Source organism: Microchirus variegatus (assembly GCF_963457635.1).
Source record: "Microchirus variegatus genome assembly, chromosome: 2".
Lineage (NCBI taxonomy): Eukaryota > Metazoa > Chordata > Actinopteri > Pleuronectiformes > Soleidae > Microchirus > Microchirus variegatus.
Window position 1 is genome coordinate 8,820,076 of NC_139803.1, and position 18,349 is coordinate 8,838,424.

The 18,349-nt window shown below is 40.9% G+C and overlaps 1 protein-coding gene across 2 annotated transcripts in view; it reads right to left on the reverse strand.

Annotated features, from left to right (window-relative positions):
• Positions 1 to 2,481: 2,481 nt before the first annotated feature.
• The window catches only part of dclk1a (doublecortin-like kinase 1a), a gene marked incomplete at both ends in the record, with an annotated part of 38,210 nt that continues 22,342 nt past the window's right edge, over positions 2,482 to 18,349 (reverse strand). For both annotated transcript variants that reach the window (XM_083910671.1, XM_083910670.1), the window contains 12 exons: positions 2,482 to 2,539; positions 3,726 to 3,799; positions 3,894 to 4,007; positions 4,102 to 4,182; positions 4,275 to 4,371; positions 4,465 to 4,542; positions 4,636 to 4,769; positions 7,005 to 7,151; positions 8,503 to 8,622; positions 8,718 to 8,890; positions 9,658 to 9,739; positions 17,244 to 17,329. In XM_083910671.1, coding sequence (XP_083766797.1) covers positions 2,482 to 2,539; positions 3,726 to 3,799; positions 3,894 to 4,007; positions 4,102 to 4,182; positions 4,275 to 4,371; positions 4,465 to 4,542; positions 4,636 to 4,769; positions 7,005 to 7,151; positions 8,503 to 8,622; positions 8,718 to 8,890; positions 9,658 to 9,739; positions 17,244 to 17,329 — 1,244 coding nt within the window. The remainder of the gene's footprint in view (positions 2,540 to 3,725; positions 3,800 to 3,893; positions 4,008 to 4,101; positions 4,183 to 4,274; positions 4,372 to 4,464; positions 4,543 to 4,635; positions 4,770 to 7,004; positions 7,152 to 8,502; positions 8,623 to 8,717; positions 8,891 to 9,657; positions 9,740 to 17,243; positions 17,330 to 18,349) is intronic.

The following is an 18,349-nucleotide window of genomic DNA, read 5'->3' on the forward strand; positions in this document are numbered from 1 at the left end:
GATGGGATGCCTTTCTTCTTCGCGTCTGCATTGGTTTCAGACACTTACTTACACTGTCTCCTAGTGTTCAAACTTGGACATTACACTGGAACACATCAGTTTCCCAAACTTTGAGGGTTTGATGACCCATATTTGTTTAAATAAACATTGAAATTAATGAATGATCTCAAATAATAAGTCTTTTTATTGGTAAAATTAATAGTTAAATACTTTTACTACTACTATTTCTATCTCTAAACTCAGAGAAGTTCACACACTGGGAGTCTATGTTAAAGCTCTGTACACAAACACCATCCATGTGTTTTTGAAACATATTTTAATCATCATTATTATCATTATTATTATTATTATTATTGATAGACAATTGTTGAACAGAGGTACAGGTATTGGTATTGCAACAGATTGTAACACTGTGGTGCAGCTGTGGGAGCACTTTGGTAAACCACATGTGCCAATGTGCCGGTGAGTGTGTTTCAACAGCACAGCGATGATGGCGGCACATAACTGTATGATGATGATGCTGATGCTGGGCATATACAGAAAAATTACACATGACACATGTGACAACTGCAGAAGAGGTCGTCTGCGAAGCCAAAATGGATTTTCTCTCACACCCCCTGACTTCTTTTCTCTTTTTATCTCATTATCAGTTTGTGGAAATCCCTTCACTGGTTGCTGCTTCTGCAGAGGGGAAATCATTCCCAGTGAGGCAAGAAGCTCAAAATGAAGACGTCACCTGTGGAGATTCATCGAAGCAGAACAGCATCAGGTTAAAATGTTTTTTTTCTCTTCAACTCAGTTCGTTTTATTTCAACCTAATGGTCTGCTTTTGTTTATTTTACTGTTTTTTTCCTTGTTGTTGTTGCTGACACACGTTATAGTTCTCGTACTACTAGTAAGAAATATACTGTATTGGAAACTATCAAAATAAAGAAAATTGTTTTTTTTTTACATAACATATAAACAATACCTCATTAAACTTTTTTATTTATAAGAATAAGCTACTGTATGTGTGTCATGCTTTCATCTAAATAAATGAAGCCATGAATGAGGTTGCACAGAGCTGAAATAAATAATTTTTTCTTTTCTTTTTTTTTTAACCATACTGCTGCTAATCCACGAGTGCTGCTGGTTTCATATCAACTTTCTTGTCTGACTTTGTGCAAATAAGCGGTTCCTCATAATCTCTTCATTTTAAAACGTTACACACATTTACAACGCTAAAAAACACACGTAAACCAAAGCCATACAAATGGAACACCTGGGTTTCAACAATAACACTTTTTTTCCCTCTGCTGCTGGAACACGGTGGATGAATTTATCCCTTTTTGTGTTGAGAAAAAAAATATGTAAACAAGGCTTCGTATGTGTGTCGGAGTATTAGAAAATAACGGAATTCGATACAGAACGATGTGAGAAAACGTGTGCTCTGAGGGAAAGAAGTTGACGTTTGCTACACAAGCACCCCCAGATTCTTCTAGATTTTATGTTTCATGACATATGAAGCACAGAACCCAGTGACAAGGAGCAAATCTAATGCACCGTTAAGGTCTCAAGAGCAGTCTGTAAAATGTAAACTGTCATAACGCAGTCCAATGTTACAGGAAGGCAACGCCAGTATACGGTGTTTGGCACAGGATTTTAGCACACGTGTTTATTTCTCTGATCTGTTCCTTACATATTTGTCAGAAAAAGTCATTTTTCTCTATGTATTTTCAATGTTTCGCCAGTCGCTATATGAGCTCTGCACGCTACTTTCAGTCCACAAACCTTTATGAAAAAGGAAAAACACGTAGTAGTAAAAATAATAATAAACCAAATCAATTAAGAATGAATAAATAAGGTTCAATAAAACATGAACATTGGTCCATATTCTCATATTGCCTCAGAAAGCTGCTTCCATGTCGAGCCCAAATCATCACTGAAGGGTCAACAACCAACGCTGTCGCCCTTTCCTCGCTCCTCGAGCCCCGGTAACATGTGCTCAGACGAGAGAGAACGTTAAGAATAAATCAAAGAAAAAAACAAGTCTTTCACCTCATTCTGCCCTTTGCTCTCTCTTCCTCATGATCCCCGTGTCTTGTTGACTCTTAAGATTTCTTTGTGTCTGCCTCACCTTTTCCTCCATCTCTCCTCCATGTTTGGGAAAAGACGGATTCAGGAAAGATTTAAACAAAAAAAAAATTCCCTTTATAGTTTTATAATGTTCACTACCAGCCGTAGTGTGGAACCCTCTCCTCCTCCTCTCCATGTGATCTCAAGAAGAGCGCGTTGGAGGAGAAGACGGTGCTGGGTGAGCTGATGGAGATGTCACCAGAGATCAGGGAAAGGACAGAGCAAGTGTCAAGGGTCAGAGAGGGAGGAGGGGCCACGGACAGGCAACTGGGAGGCTCCGCCCCCGTCGTGTTTTGGTCGTCGATGTTGTTGTTGTTGTTATTGGTGTCGTCGGCTGCGTCTGCGTCGCGTTCAAAGGCAGCGGCTTCACATGCGGGTGGCGTCTTCGTCTGAGAACCTGCCCCTCCTTATCAAGAGCGGGGGCCTGAGCGAGGGAAGGAGACGGGGAAGATAAGACAAAAAGGTAAAAATATTTTCCAAAGGGCCACAAAAACAAGGCTTTAAAGACATAATCCTCTACTATTACCTGTATTTATATTCAACATGCGTAACATTTACATTTTTTAAAGTAAAAATGCTTTAAAAATACATGCAAAATGTGACATGTAACCTCACTGATAGGTTTCAAAATAAGAGTTAAATGCTATTAATGTGAAGGTGCTATTTCCTTGGACAGGAAAGGAGGGTTTAATACCAGATAAGTTAGTTAGTGGTTAATATGATCTAAAATAAAGCTGAACTGTACTTTGCTATGTTTTAAATCACATCATTACTGAGTAAAAATGTACAGTTAACATGGGTTTGGGTTAGTGCTCGAGTACATTTTTAGACCAGTACTTTTGCTTGTACTTAACTTCAGTAAAACTCTATAGTGGTAAAAAATAGTGGTACTTTTACTTGAGTAGAATATTTCAGTACTCTTTCCACCTCAGTAAAGGAAAGTAAAATGCTGGATGCAGGTATCTGAAGGTGTGTGTGTGTGTGTCTGACCAGAACACATACACATCTCTACAGAGACACACAGTGTGGTAATAAGTGTAGAAAATCAATTGAACACATTTCTGATATTCAGTTTTTTTACCTAAACATTTCCTAAAATAAAAGGGTACATCATAACAGTGAATGATTGAAAACCTGAGTGAGAGTCACTTCTCATGCGTTCTTTTATTTTGTAGCATCTACTTTAAGAGTCTAAAATGTATTTAGGCCCAAATCAGTCTACTATATTTAAATTATTGACTTACTTTTGTCATTTGTAAAATATTTTGAATGCTAGACTGAGAGATTTAAACGTCACACAACAATGAGAGCTGAAGAGCACAAAAATAAAATCGCAGACAATCACCACGACAAGCAAAAGAACAGGGTTGTTTCTTTGGAAAGCATTCACAAAGAACCTTAACAAATACACTTATGTCAATACTTGTCAAAAAGACAGACAATAACGATGCGGGTGCTGAATAAAAACTGTGAGAATCACACAGCAGGGACAACATGAAGCAGTCAAAGCAGCAGAGGGTCAACAGGGCAGCACACAGGGTGAGAGGAGACATCGATGCTGCTCTGTTTTGATTTCTACCCAGTTGTGTCTCTATGGAAACCTGGCCTACCTTATCCAGTACATGGCCGGGTGCTGGTAGAAATCCAATGACCCAGATCTCTGCATAGAAAAGCTGTCGTCCAACTGGATACAGAAGGGAAACAATCAATCAATCAAAAACAGCAGGAGAAGACAACAGACTCAAGGAAATTGAAGAAACCATTTTCTAGTGACTTACAGAAATAACGGGCACTCCTGCAGTGGTGTCGTTGCCCTTGGGACTGGTGTTGAAGTGCTTCTTTATCTTCCCTGCTACAGACAACTGATGATCGTTCTCACAAAGACCTTTGTCCTGTATCGAGCGAAAGAGGAGGAGGAAGAATCTTTAATATTTGAGGTACAACTGAATAAACATGAGGAGCACAAGGAATGAACACTGTACTCACAGTGACCCACGGGTGCTCGAGCACCTGCAGGGCAGAGTATCTCTGATCCACCTCCACTTCCAGCATCGATCGGATCAGCTCCTGCACCGGCAAGGAAACACACACTTTTATTATTCCCCTCCATGTAACATTAATTCCCTCCATCCATTCATTCATAATGCACACGCCTTTACCTTGGCAGTTTCTGACACGTTGTCCCAGTACGGGAGAGGAAATTCCAGCTGTCCCATCAGTATCTGATCGAAAAGCACCTCCTGATCGTCACTGCTCCTGCAAGGAAAAGGTGCATTCACACAGGATTAAAAGTGGTAAACTTGACAGCAATAATTTCACTTAATGAGGCAGCTTTTGCTGCATGCTTACCCTCGAAAGGGTGGGAAACCACACAGCAGGATGTATGTGATGACTCCAGCTGCCCAGATGTCCACTTTAAGGCCATATCTGCACATACAGCAAATACATGTGATGAATATAGACCAAAATGACAGGTGTTTCTCAGCAATGATTATTAGCATCCACGTATTTGTCTCTCACCCTGTTTCTGCGATGATTTCAGGTGCTACATATGTCGGGGTTCCACAGACGGTGTACAGAGGTCCGTCCACCACAGTCGCCAAACCAAAGTCTCCCAGCTTCAGGCTTTTGCTGCCGTCTGCATGCTCGTACACCTGAGAGCACAGAGGAATACAGCAAATATGACAAATGCCGGTCACTGCATAAGCACTCGTGGTTTAGGAAAAACAACTATCTCTGGGCTGGATTGATGCAGAAACTGTTAAGGCATGTGTTATTTCTTTGAAATGTAAGTACAGTTTTTTCTTTCTTTTTTTCTACTTTTTTTGATCGTTATCGTGAAGGAAGACAGACAGAGAGAAAAAAAAGTGAGAGACATGGAATAAATTGTCAATCTGTTCAGAGACCAGCTTCTCGAGGCAAATGTGTCACCGTGGAACACACACACACACACACACACACACGGCTATGAGACACCACTGTGAATAATTTTCTATCTAACACTCTCTTTGAATGAAGTCGGCTGACGAACTCCTTACAACTGCTTAACAGACTTTAACCTATACATGTTTTAGTATATCAACAGGTCAAGTCGTAGAGCATTATATATACAGTATATATTCTAGCCAGCACGCAGTGTCACACTACAGTTTTTCTCGATTGTTTACACACATTTTCTGAAACCTTGCCTCATGCTCTCAGAACTCTACACACAAAATCCAAAAACACACACAATGGGCAAAACCCCTCAATTCTCCTGCAAAATGAAACTTAACATTCAAAACAATGTTATTTCTTCTCAAAATGGTATTTTGTTTTCAAATGACACACACAAACCATAATATCAATAGACATTTTTAAGAACCAGTTGAACACTGATGTGCTCAATGTAAAACACTATGATGAATGGAAAACACTTCTTCTTCATCGATCATAATTACTTAGGCCTTTTTCAGTGTTTAGTGTTACACTTATTACAGACAGTACATACATAACTGTGTAAAATATTTTAGAATTTTGTTTTTATAGGCCCTGTGATGAACTGGTAAACTGTCCAGAGTCTGACCCCGCCGATCGCCCTATGTCACCCTGCGACCCTCCGCTGGAGGATGAAGCAGTAGATAATGGATGGATTATTTTTATACTCAAAACACACAAATACACAGTAACAAATATATTGTATTCCTATATATTTCCCACAAAAACAATGTACACAGTGTACATCCCAACCAACACAAAGTTGCACAGTGGTCTACATACAAAACAGAACCCTTTTATGCTAACGCACTGATTGCAAATTGTAAACCTGTGTGACAGGTGTTTTCCCATGTGATGAGTCAGTTTGCATAGTAGGGAAATTAACTTTAGAATTTTGAATGACAGTGTGTTCCTTGTGAAAACAAGAGATTTTCTTCATGAAAATTGTGCCAAATGCAGAGAATTGTGTGTAGTGTTTTGAAAAAAGTGTGTTTTACAACTGCAATTTGAGTGTAAAGCAGGAATTGTGCTTGTAGTTTAGCAGAGCTGGTTCAGGGGGTTGGTGCATGAGTTACCTGTTGTGGTCATTGTGTCTCAAGTACCAGAATTTGTGTGTAAACAATTGAGAAAAACTGTAATGTGTCATATAGGGAAAGGAAAAGGAAATCATCTTTATTGTCATTATCCAACTGAAATTGCACAATGAGGCAACAGTGCTAACCACTACTAGCCACCGTGCTACAGCGATGGCTTGATGCTGTGGCCCAGGGGCCATTGAAAATCGACTAATAAAGGTTTAAACTAAAATTGTAAACACTTCATTGTGTGCAGAAGCGTCAGTTATACTATTATTTTTGTCAAAAGTGCTATGATAAAGCGGTAAAAAAATAAATGGATGGATAAACAACTGAGAAGAATGTCATAATGACTGAAGCTGCTGCAGAAGGGAATGCAGAGAATTACTGGAAAGCAAAGTGAAGAGGCTGTGATTTGCATCTTAGATCAGTGGCATGGCAACAGAAACTGTAAAAACATAAAAACCACGGCATGGGGGGAACAAATGGAGGGGTTGAAGACAGGGTAAAGACGAGGATGAGGAGGATATCTATCAGACAACGAGGCAGTCGACAGCAGGGATCAGGAGGGAAGGGAACAGAGAAAAGAGTGTGTGTGTGTGTGTGTGTGTATCTGTGTGTGCTTCTGTGTGTGTGTGCGTGTGTGTGTGCGGGAGGTGTGAGGGCAGCAGAGATGAGTCATCTCTTTGCTCTGTGAAGAGTTCAGAGTGAGTGATATTCATTCAGAAAAAAAGGGAGCATACGTCAGACAAAGCCAGCAGGTTATATGACTATATATATATATATATATATATGTATATATATCTATATGTGCAGAATCTCTGTGTGTCATCTCACCAGCAGGTTCTCTGGTTTGATGTCTCGGTGCACGATGTTGAGGCTGTGCAGGTATTTGATGGCGTTGGCCAGATTGTAGAGCATGCCACTGGCGTCTCGCTCCGTGTATCTGTTGGCAGAGGTGATGGCGTCGAACAGATCGCCCCCCTGTGGACACAGATGATGGAAATGGGTGGGTTGGTTGGCTGTAAGTCACAGTCACAGGAACAATGTGACATGAAGAAGTTTCCTTGGTGTGAGTTTTCACAGTTGCTCATCTTGTAGACAGACAGAGAGAGAGAGAGAGTTCTGGGCTCACAACGGCGTGACAAGGGTTTTCTTCTGCTCAGCAGCTGGAGGCATGAACTCTGTGCTCTCATCTCCTCCGTCTGTCTTAAATATGCCTGCTTTTGAGATTATTTATTTTAATTTACCTTCTTCTTTGTTTGTTCTTTCTCATTTAGTCTTAATGATATCACCCTCTTACCTGTCCCTGTCTCTCCTCCCCTCTCTGAGTGGACTAAAGTGGAACAGAGGCTTAAAATAGGAGGCTGAATCTCTTCCTTTCCTGGCACAGGCTCAGACACACTGTCAGCGAGTTAGTTAAATATGAGAGCTGTCAAATTCCAGTGTATATTTGCACTTCTCTACTTTCTCTTTGTGGCCAAAAGTATGCAGACCCCTCTGTGTGATTGTAGACCACAAATCCTGGCTGTTAACCTGCAGCTTTAAGATCCTGCAGCCTTCTTTAGATGCAATAAGATATGTTCTGCATCATAAAGCTCACAATGAATTGTTTACTTTGTAGAGTGCATTTATTGAACCTTGAATTCACACTACAGTCTGAATTCTGAGTGTGTGATGCACTCAAAATGACATCAAACCGTGCTGATTTTGCATCATCTCTCAGTCCCTGTCATCCTTGCACAGTGACTCTTCCCATCCTCATTCATCCACAGCCTCCTCTTGATCCTCCTACTTTTTGCGTACACACACACGCATGCACAGATTGCCTCTCATCTATATTCCGTAGTACTCCACGACTCAACGCGAACAGATGGATCGCGTTCTGCCGCCTCCTGAATTATGCACAGATATTTCTTGACTCACTGAGAGTGAAGAATGTGCACACTCGAGCGCCGCCGGGGCCACGGAGCCATTTTCTCAATCCCCTGGTTGGGATTCATTTACTCCTCTGTGTCTATCTATCACTCTGAGACTGGAGATAATGATGACTATCATGGTCGGATTCATTATCTCAAAGACGCTCAGTCGATGACGGGAGAACAGAATAGTCATATACTTCTGTCAGGTCATTCTAATTTCAGAATTAAGTCGTTATTCATAACATATGATGATAAAAGACTGGGTAATAGAAACAAAATGTCGTTAAAGTTTCTGCATTATTGTGTGATAATAGTCATTTTATTTTTAATTGTGCATGATGATTACCTCCAATAGTTAATCATATAAATCATTAAATGAATAATAAAGAGGTCGTTTGAATATATACACGCACCTTGACGAGCTCCATGACCAGATACAGTTCACTGTAAGTGTCCACTTCCTCTATGAGCAGCACGATGTTGGGATGTTTGACCCTGCGGAGAATGGCTACCTCATTCTGGATCATGTGTTCCTGGGAAAAGGAGTCAAAAACATGAGGTTAATGGATATCAATTTCAGATTGTGCAAAAAAAAACCAACAACAACTTAGGGTCACTTCACACTCACCTTGCCTCTGCACTTGCCCTTGTTGATGATCTTCAGCGCGTACTCCCGTCCCGTGGAGTGCTCCACGCACTCTCTGACCACGGCGAAGTTGCCGTCGCCGAGCGTGCGTCCCACCTTGTATCGCTCCGATATGTAGGGCGGCACAGCTGGAACCTCGTCCATGAGGACCTCAGCTAAAGGAAGCAGGAAGTAGGACACTTAGCTGAGACTGATAAGTATTTACGCCTTGATGATCTAAAGGGTGAAGAATCTCTCCATCGTAGTTTGGGGAACTCAGGGCCACCAGAACAGCATCATCTTGCACAGGGCCCCCACAAAGCTAGAAACGGCCCTGCATAGCGCTAAGCATTGAGGCCTCACAGCAAAGATAAACTGCATAGTTAATCAAACGATTTAACAGATTTGGGACATCTAACTGCTCCTAAATATATACATATGTAAATATGTATAAGAGGGAATGTTTATGAACGGTTATAAATCATTTAGGTGATGATGTTGATGATGAAGGGTACCCGGGGCTGGGATTATACAGGTGGCATTTGGAGTGCTCAGTAAAGGTTAAACACTTTGACAAGGAGGGAAAGTGAATGTGGAATCAGGTGGTAAATCAAAATGCTAATGTAAAACAGAAAAATAAATAATCAACGCACTGATTGGAAGGTTCCCTGGCTTCTCTCTCTAAATAAGTAAATGTCACATTTATATTAATAACCTTGGCATTTCTTCCCGTTTTCTTTCATTTTTCAGTTTAACGACCAAACAAACAAACAAAAACTTATAATAACAGAGCACTTTCATATGTGGTGTTACAGAGCATCATAGAGTCATCACAGAGCAGTGACACCAGAGGAGAGACGAGAGAGATGAAACGTCATGAGCAGGAGTCAGACAGGCATGCATATTTTGTTTGATACTCACAACATAAAGTTAGTCTCCTCACCTTCAGTAACGAGTCCGTCTCCATCTTCAACTGAGTTGGAAACTTTGGCAGAAGACAGAGAGGCAGAGGAACCCTGGGAGTCCTGAGGGAGTTCAGGGATTAGACAGAGAGCAGAGCAAGGGTCATTATTTTAATCACGAGTGTTGTCTATTATAGTATGAACAGAAGAGTATGAGAGCCACATGTAAAATAATAAAATAAGAACAGTATGAATTGTGAGATTTAAGAAAAAGTCAGAATTCTGAGAGTCAAGAAGAAAAAAAAAATCATAATTCTGTGATTAAAGTGAGATTAAAGAAAAAGTCAGTCTTCTGATTAAAGTCCGGATTCTGAGATTAAAGTCAGAATTCTGAGATTAAAGAAAAAAATAATCTAATTCTGAGATTAAAGTTAGAATTCAGGATTCTAGATTAATTGTGGAATTGTGAGATTAAAGAAAAAGTCAGAATTCTGAGATTAAAGAAAAAGTCAGTTGAGAGATTAAAGAAAAAGTCAGAAATTCTGAGATTAAAGTCAGAATTCTGAGAAAAAAGGTCAAAATTCATACCATTTTATTATTTTTTTTCTTAAAATTTTTATTTTTTACATCTGGCCCCAATACTCTTCTGTAAGTATATAATGCACCTCAATCTCAAAAAAACACTATATGAAACTGTCCCTTAAATGTGAAAACTCCCTCCACGTCCGTCTGTGGTGACGTACGTGATAACGCCCGCCTCGGCTCCTGAGCTGAATATAAAAACATGTTTTTGACAAACAAACAAACTCCTCTCCATTCACAGAATGCACTTCCTCTCTGCAACTGCACCTCCTCCTCCTCCTCCTCTCCACGAGTGAACACAACAACAACAACCATACTTAACAATGCGGACTCTCTGTGATGCTAATAAATGCTATACCTTTCATTTACTCAGCTAAGTAGGGGATCATTAAGGGGGGGAATTTAAGAGAGCGGCTGAGATGTGGCCTCTGCATCCGTCTGAAAACAAAAACTCATTACGGCCTCCACCTCGTAACCCTCTGTCTGGTTGTCATGGAAGCAACGAGGATGGAGAGTGAGGATGGAGTCCAGACTGTAAATGAGAATCTACCCCTCTCCCTTTTCTCTACTTCTGTACATCTTTCTGTTCTTTCCTGTCGACGGTTCTCAAATTCGATAAACGTATTTGTTCATTTATCTCAAATATCTATCTCTTCACATAATACCTGCACAGACTTTCCTCTCCTACCTCAATATTTCTTTTTCCTTAAACAGTAAAGGACCTTTGGGATTTTGTGAGATTCCAGCACTTGAAATAAATCCCACAGGCATTTTTTTTTACTACAATAAAAGCACAGATTCTCGACAGTTGTGAATTATTAACCAGTGGATTTTGCACCTTGAAAGGTTAAACCCCAAGGGCAAGCGATCAAATCTCAGCTGTTGTATGATGGAACAATATGTCATTTTATTTCTTTAAGCTATATTTTATCATTTTAACTCCAAAGTAGTTCTAGTCGCTGAGAGAGGAAAAGGCCACCTATCGTAAACACCTTTGATGGTGAAACTACTGCTGTGATCTAAGAGACATTCAGATGAGTGGAGCAGTGACTCATGCACAATTACATTTATGTAATGTTTTTTTTGGTGCTGATGCTCATCCGGTAAATAGACTTAACCCTTAACTTAACCCTTAAGAGATCCTTAAAAAAAACATACTAATTTGTCCCTGGTGGCAGAAAATGTCACCTTCCCAAAATCTGCTGTAAAAACATTATATGTTAATATTTTTTCCCACTTTAAATGAGCCTTTTAAAGCTACTTCAGCTTGAAATATACTTATCAAATATTAATAATATATTTTTTTCAATTTTAACCCTTTAAAGATTATTATGTTTACACAACTCCACTGTTTTGTTTTTTTAAATGGAGAAAAAACTACAATAATGTCCAAAAAATACAATGTAAGGAGAATTAGAAAATAATAATTATGAGGCCCTGAGGTGGATTAATGATGGGCAGAATCAGTGATTTTGACACATTGTGAAACAAAATGTCAACGTCAGATTTAAAAAACAACCAAAACAAAAAAACTTACTAACTTGTCCCTGGTGGCAGAAAATGTCACCTTCCCATAAAACTGCTGTAAAGTTAAAATGGCCCAATCTTTTAAAGCTACTTCAGCTTGAAATATTCACATCAAATGCTAATATGTTTCCTGAAATTTTAACCCTTTAATACCCACTGAAGCTCCTGTGCTCGATCTGCAAAAACATCACTCTTTTATTTCTATAATCCCGCGTGTTTATGCTCGTCCTTCCCTTTCTGAACTCCTATCTGCCTCTTCCTGCCACTGAGGGAAACAAAATACTGTTGCCATGGAAACTGCTCACACAGAGACAAGAAGAGAGGCAGCTTCTGAGCGGCGCAGCCTATATATGGCCATTTCCTGTCTGCGCGCTGGGAGGCAGGGCCTCAACCTTCGATGAACATTGTGTCTCTTTGCCGTGTGAAGACAGATGGAGTGACAGACAGTCAGAACCAGACAGAGACAGATAGACAGAGGCGGAGAGCGGGAAATGAAGGTTGATTATTAGATTTGACAGGAACTATCTTGTTATTACGTGACCATCAGACTCTCTCTCTTTCCCTTTTTGCACAACACACCGTTTTCTGGTTGGTGACTCACGCCACTAAAAAAGCTGGAGCCATGGTGCTTAACTCACTGCAAGGGCAACACTCAGCGGCTGAATACTGATAAGTGCATAAAGAGGAATTAAACAGGACGTCAGCGGTTGACCTTAAACGTGGAGTTTTGTTTTGCTGCTCTGTCTATGCTAGAATTTACATAACCCAGCGAAGACTAGTGTTAGATTTGTCCTCGGTGCTCCCAGGGTTTGAATCTGATTACGCTTCCTAAAGCCTCCTTCCTCTCCATCCCCTAAGCTGAGTGAGCCTTTTTTCCTCACCTCCTCCCAGCAGCAGCATCTCTGTCACTGTCGTGCAATATCAAGTGGAAGCAGAGTTGTATTTATTGGTGTTTGCTTCTGTGCAACAGTCTAATAAGATTTGATAGAAATTCAGTCTCGTAGAAGAATGAATACAGGATATAGAATTTCTCTGGCACTTACTTTGGTGTCTCGTCAAGACAGGAAATCTATTTCACTCTGATCTGAAGCGATAACATTGTTTTGGGTTATTCTGGCTTTTTTCAATCACAGGATTTCTTGCAAGACGTTTGATTAAAGGATTAAGGGGAAATTAAAAACTCAGCTTGGGCTAAAGAAAAGAACAGAAGTAATAAAGGGGGAGATTAAAGCACCAGTTTGTGTCGTTATCTCCGCTCTCTGCTGCGCTCAGAAGCGAATTTATCAAAAGATAAAACGTAAAAAAAGGTGAACATAATCACAATTACTCACCATTTACGGCACATTATGAGCATTTCTGTGTATGGAAAACACACGTTAATGAATGCAAATGAAGCATGAGAATAAACAAAAAAGAACACGCACACAAAAATGAAAATGAAATGTCAATGATTTTAATTGAAATGAAGACATGAGACATGGAAAATACAAAGAAAAACAAATGAGCCACTGAGATCTGACAGCTGACAGCACCAGATAATCAAATATAATATTCACATTTCATATTTACACATCTTTACACAACTGATATTTGGATTAAAATGTGTAAATATGAACAATCATTACACTTTCACCATTTCCTTATGCGCTGCAGCAGCCAAAGTCTCTCGTTGGCAAGTCACGAGCAACAAAAGTGAACAAGCCATCTAACAACGACCACAAAGACGATGAAGACATCCACTCAACAAACAAACAACACACTCGCACGGACCAGACCAGACGAAAACAGTTAACAAGTTCACCAGACACACATTCTTCCGCAGTCTGCTCTTGTTCTCTCTCTTTCACACACACACATCATTTAATTATGAATCACCAAAACACAAAATACGGACAATAAAAAATGAGAGATGGAGCATGCAAATCAGTGTGGACGTGAATGAATCCATGCGGAGGATATGAGTGATTGTTCTGTGGTTATCTCTACGATTGTTGACTTCTCTGTGTGTGTTTGTATTTTAAAAGTCTATTTTCTTCTTATCTGAACCGCCACATCCTCGAGTAGCAGGTGTTGACAGAGGAAGTCAAGGTTTTCTGTCATGTTTCTTTGGATTTCATCACATATATATATATATATATATATATATATATAGAAAAGGTGAAGCGCCCGCTCCCATGAGGAAAGTGATCATGAACATGTACAAAGGACGGAGGAGGAAGAGGAGGAGGTGGGATGCATTCATGAATGTACTGTAGACCCTCGTGCTTTCTTTCTGTTGCTAATTCATAAAAAAAATGGGTCACACTCCGCGTGGCTCCAGGCGGTGGCAGAGAAAAATATTGCACAAATGGCAAATTCTAAGTATTTCACACACAAGATGATGAGCGCACTGGCATTTCATGTGCCTGCGTTCAAGTTTAACATCTGTATTTTCTGCTCAGGGAAAATCTAGGTGAACTGAAAGTGCCCTGTAAGTGTTTAAATGCAGGGTCCAGAGAGGTGAACGTTTTTTCTTGCAGCAGTGTAGGTCACTGAGGCTTCCCTGTGGAAAGCTCTACTTTCAAAAAAAGACATTTTTAAGCCGCTTTTATAAAACGCAGATGCTCGAATTCAGGTTTAAGGGTCATTTCTGAGCGAGTGAGGCACAGTGGTGAAAGTGGAACAATGTTCATGCATGTTTACACACAGGAAACATGGAAGGAGAGTAAGTGTGATGTGGACTGAGGGAATCCTGTGAAGTTAATACTCTATTTTACATGGGGAGGATAAATGGAAGAGAGGGGGGATGGGTGAGTAAGTGAGACAGGAATTAGAAACTGCCAGGGAAGGAAAAAAGAGGACAGAGGGAGGATTGCTCAGAGAGCGGATACAAGGAAAGTAAGAAGAAGTGCGAGGGAGAGAGAATTACAGTGTAATATAGCTGAAGAGTGAGAGGCAGCAGAGTGGAGAGGAGAGGACAGATAATGGGCTTGTGTGACTTGCTCTCTTTCTCTTTCCCTTCACACCAAAGCCACTGCGAGCTTAGTATGGAGCATGTGAGAGCAGAAAGCATAGAATTATCTCGTGGTGGTGTAAAAGCAGAATTTAAATGATCACACTTCGAGGTCAGAAATGGTGCCTTTAATTAATCTTTACTATGATATAATCTTGGAAACACTTTGGATTAGGGAACACATATTCAACATTAACTCGGTACTTACTAACATGCATATATGTAGCATACTAGCCCTAGAATAAGGTGTTAATACATGCTTAATATTTACTAATAAAGGGCTAGTATGCTACATATATATGTAAGTAAGCACCGTTAATGGTGAATATGTGTTCCCTAATCTAAAGTGTTACCTTAATCTTAAATTATGACTTGGAGACATACATACACTCTTAGAAATAAGGGTTCTTCTGCCAGGGCTGAGGTTCTACCTGGAACCATTTGCTTCTGGGTTCTTGGTAACTAATGGTTACCAAGAGAACCAAGAGAAGAGGGTTAAGTCTACCAGAGAACCCTTTAAAACGATTAAAATGATTCTTGGTGGAACCCTACAAAAGGGTTCCAGGTGCAACCTTAATAAAAAGGTTCTACCTGGAGCCAAAAAGGGTTCTCCTATGAGGACAAGCCAAAGAACCTTATATGGTTCTACTTTATTTCTAAGAGTGTACAAAATGAGGGTTTTAGAATGACGGTGACCCACTTCCATGACTGTGGAAAGCTCCAGTGCACCTCAACCCACATTTGACGTGTCCCTGTTCATCTGCTCTGCTGACTGCAGTCAGTCTACATGGTCAAACACACACACACACAAATAATTAACAGCCACTTTGGGGTCCTGTTAAAAGATATTGACCTGCACAGTCTCTAGCTTCCACTGGCCTAGAATCAGCGTTGTGTGCCTGCACCAAGAAACTGCTCAATAATTAGAAAATAAATCAAAGCCACACCAACGCTGACACATAAAGGGGGGGGGGGGGGGGTACATTTTCAGTCGGTGAGATGCAGATGGGCGCCCGTATGAATTCATTACACTTTCATATGCTGTAAATGTCTGCTGCCTGTGAGACGAGCTGAGCGTGTGTGAGTGTTTGTAACACAGAGAGGGAAACTGAATCAGCGACAAGCTCAGGAGCTCTGCTCCGTTTAAAGAACTGAGGCCTGATATTAAAAGCTCACCATCGTCACTGTCAAGGAGTGGATTAACACATACTTTGATCCTGAACACACGCACACACAATCTCTCACAAGAACAACACAAACACCCTGCGCATGAACTCATCGTCTCTAATGTGCAATTCAAGGTTTTTTTGTTCTTTTTTTCCCCGTTTGGACTTGCATGCTCCCCGCTCTGCACACTATTTATTATTTCCTCTGCAGTAACTACAGGGTTTACAGTTTAAACAGTGAGTTTGCATCATTCTTGACCGTCAGCGACGGGGAATTGATTTCGTTTTCTTTTCTAAACCAAGACTAACGACTCGCTGCATTAAAATGTTGCTCGACCTTTCACACACACACACACACACACACACACAACAGGACATGGAACACAATTAAAAAAAAAGGGGTCAGCTCTGATCAAACAGTCAGTAATAGTTGGGTTTTGTGTTAACGGTGAGGTGGGAGATCATTTGTCTTGCTTAAAATCCTATTCCCAACCCGATTGTAACCAATTTAATGCTCAGAAGACAGCGCTAGAGCTTATGTTTGCTTGCTAAAGCCAACGAGACAGTTGCAGCAACGTTAGAAGGTGGCAACAACAACGAAAGACGGTTTTTGGGGAAAGCTACTGCCAAGAAAAAGGCCGATGTAGAGCAGATCCAAGACCAGAGTGAATCTTTACTGTTGTTTGAACGGTGGACGCCATGGTGGCCCCGTTTCTACTGGACAAGTACGTTAACTCTAAGTATTTGTTGTTTTTCGGCATCACGCTGTCAATTGAACAAGTATCCAATAATGTTGGTGTCACCGAAAAGTACTGAAAGTTACCGAGTGCTCTGGAGGCGTAGCTTTGGAGATAAGGTTGAAGAAAAAGGGCTTGGACTTTTGAATTCAACGGTTTTTCCAGAATCTCCCAACCCGACCTTTAACATGCAACAAAAACGCCGCCTGGTGGCTCTAACAGGTGATTGGAGCACAAAGCCAATCATCGATCAGATATTGCACAAAATGACCGTAGCATCATTCTAGACATAGAGTTCTCCTTGTGAGGAACGAAGGAGCTCTACGTCAAGGAAATTGTCCTAAATCAACACGGGATAAAAAGTTGTGACATCTTAAACATGAGCCTGCCATGCTTGGATTTCCAGAGAACTACAAACACGAGGTCGCTACTACAGTACATGTACAGATGCTGGGGATGATGTCGCGGCTCCTTCGTATGCTAAAAAACTCTAAGATGTGGTGGGTCTGTGCTCGGTCACAGCTTTGTCCTTTTCCTGAGAACATACATATAGAGGGGTGACGTGTTATAGACAGTGTGTGTTTAAATGTTATGTGTGTTTGTGTGTGTGTGTGTTGTGTTACCCTGCGTTGGCTAAGGCTGCCTGGGCTGGGCGGGGAAGGGCTGGGAGAGTGAGGAGTGGAGAGCTGACTGGCCGGCGTCCCATTCACTAGAAGGAGAGAGAGAGAGGAAGAAAATATTGAAAAAGATGATCCTTTCAGTGTGAAATCATATTTTCTAGAACAGTTATATTTCTGCATGTCTGGCAGCAGCAGCAGCAGCATCCATTCACATGTGTGAGGCAGAAGAAGAGGAGGAGGAGGGAGGAAAACTGTCGCCTAAATACATGAACCTGTTGTTCGTCAAACACACATGAGCAGCTTATAATCACACCATGTCCTTGGCTTCTTGTGCATGGCTGGGGGGGAACATATAACAACACACACACACACACACACACACATATATACACTGTCCTCGTTTTCACCCTGCCTCACATTTATAATAAAACACACACTTGTGACCTGAGCTTTCCACAGCTGCAGCACAGCCACAGAAAGCCAGCGGCGGCATCACCTCACGATTAAACAAGAACATCGGATTAATCAACAGAGCGGCAGACAAAAAAGGTCCTGAAGAGGCAACAAAAACGCACAAACACAAACACACAGACCTCGTCTGGGCCAGATGTGACAGGAAGTGTGCAAACCTGTCTCTTTAGGAGCTGTCCTCAAGTCCTCAAAGACACCAAAACCTGATCCTAATGAGGCAGAACCTCGTCTCTAATGAGCTGAGTCAAGTTTGGGGTCCAATATTTGAGTTGTGGTTATGGTTAATGTTGAGCTTAGGCATTAATGTGGATAGTTAGGATGTCAAAAGGACAGTCTTTAATTAAAGGATAGGTAGTGTGTGTGTGTTTCCATGCAGAAGCGAGACAGCATCACTCAGCTGTTCACCCAAATCAGCCTGTTTATCATTTTGACTGCAGACGAGGGCTATTTCACCCCCTCAGCAGCAAAGACACTGCCTCACCTCGAGTAAACTCGCCGCTGTCCTGGCTGAACTGCAGGTCTATGAAATAGCACTGGTCGGTAAGTAAATAAATAAATAAATAAATTAAAAACACCAGGCTTAATCCTCACATTGAGATTCCATGCACTCTAAATGAAAGAGGACGCATATATTCTGC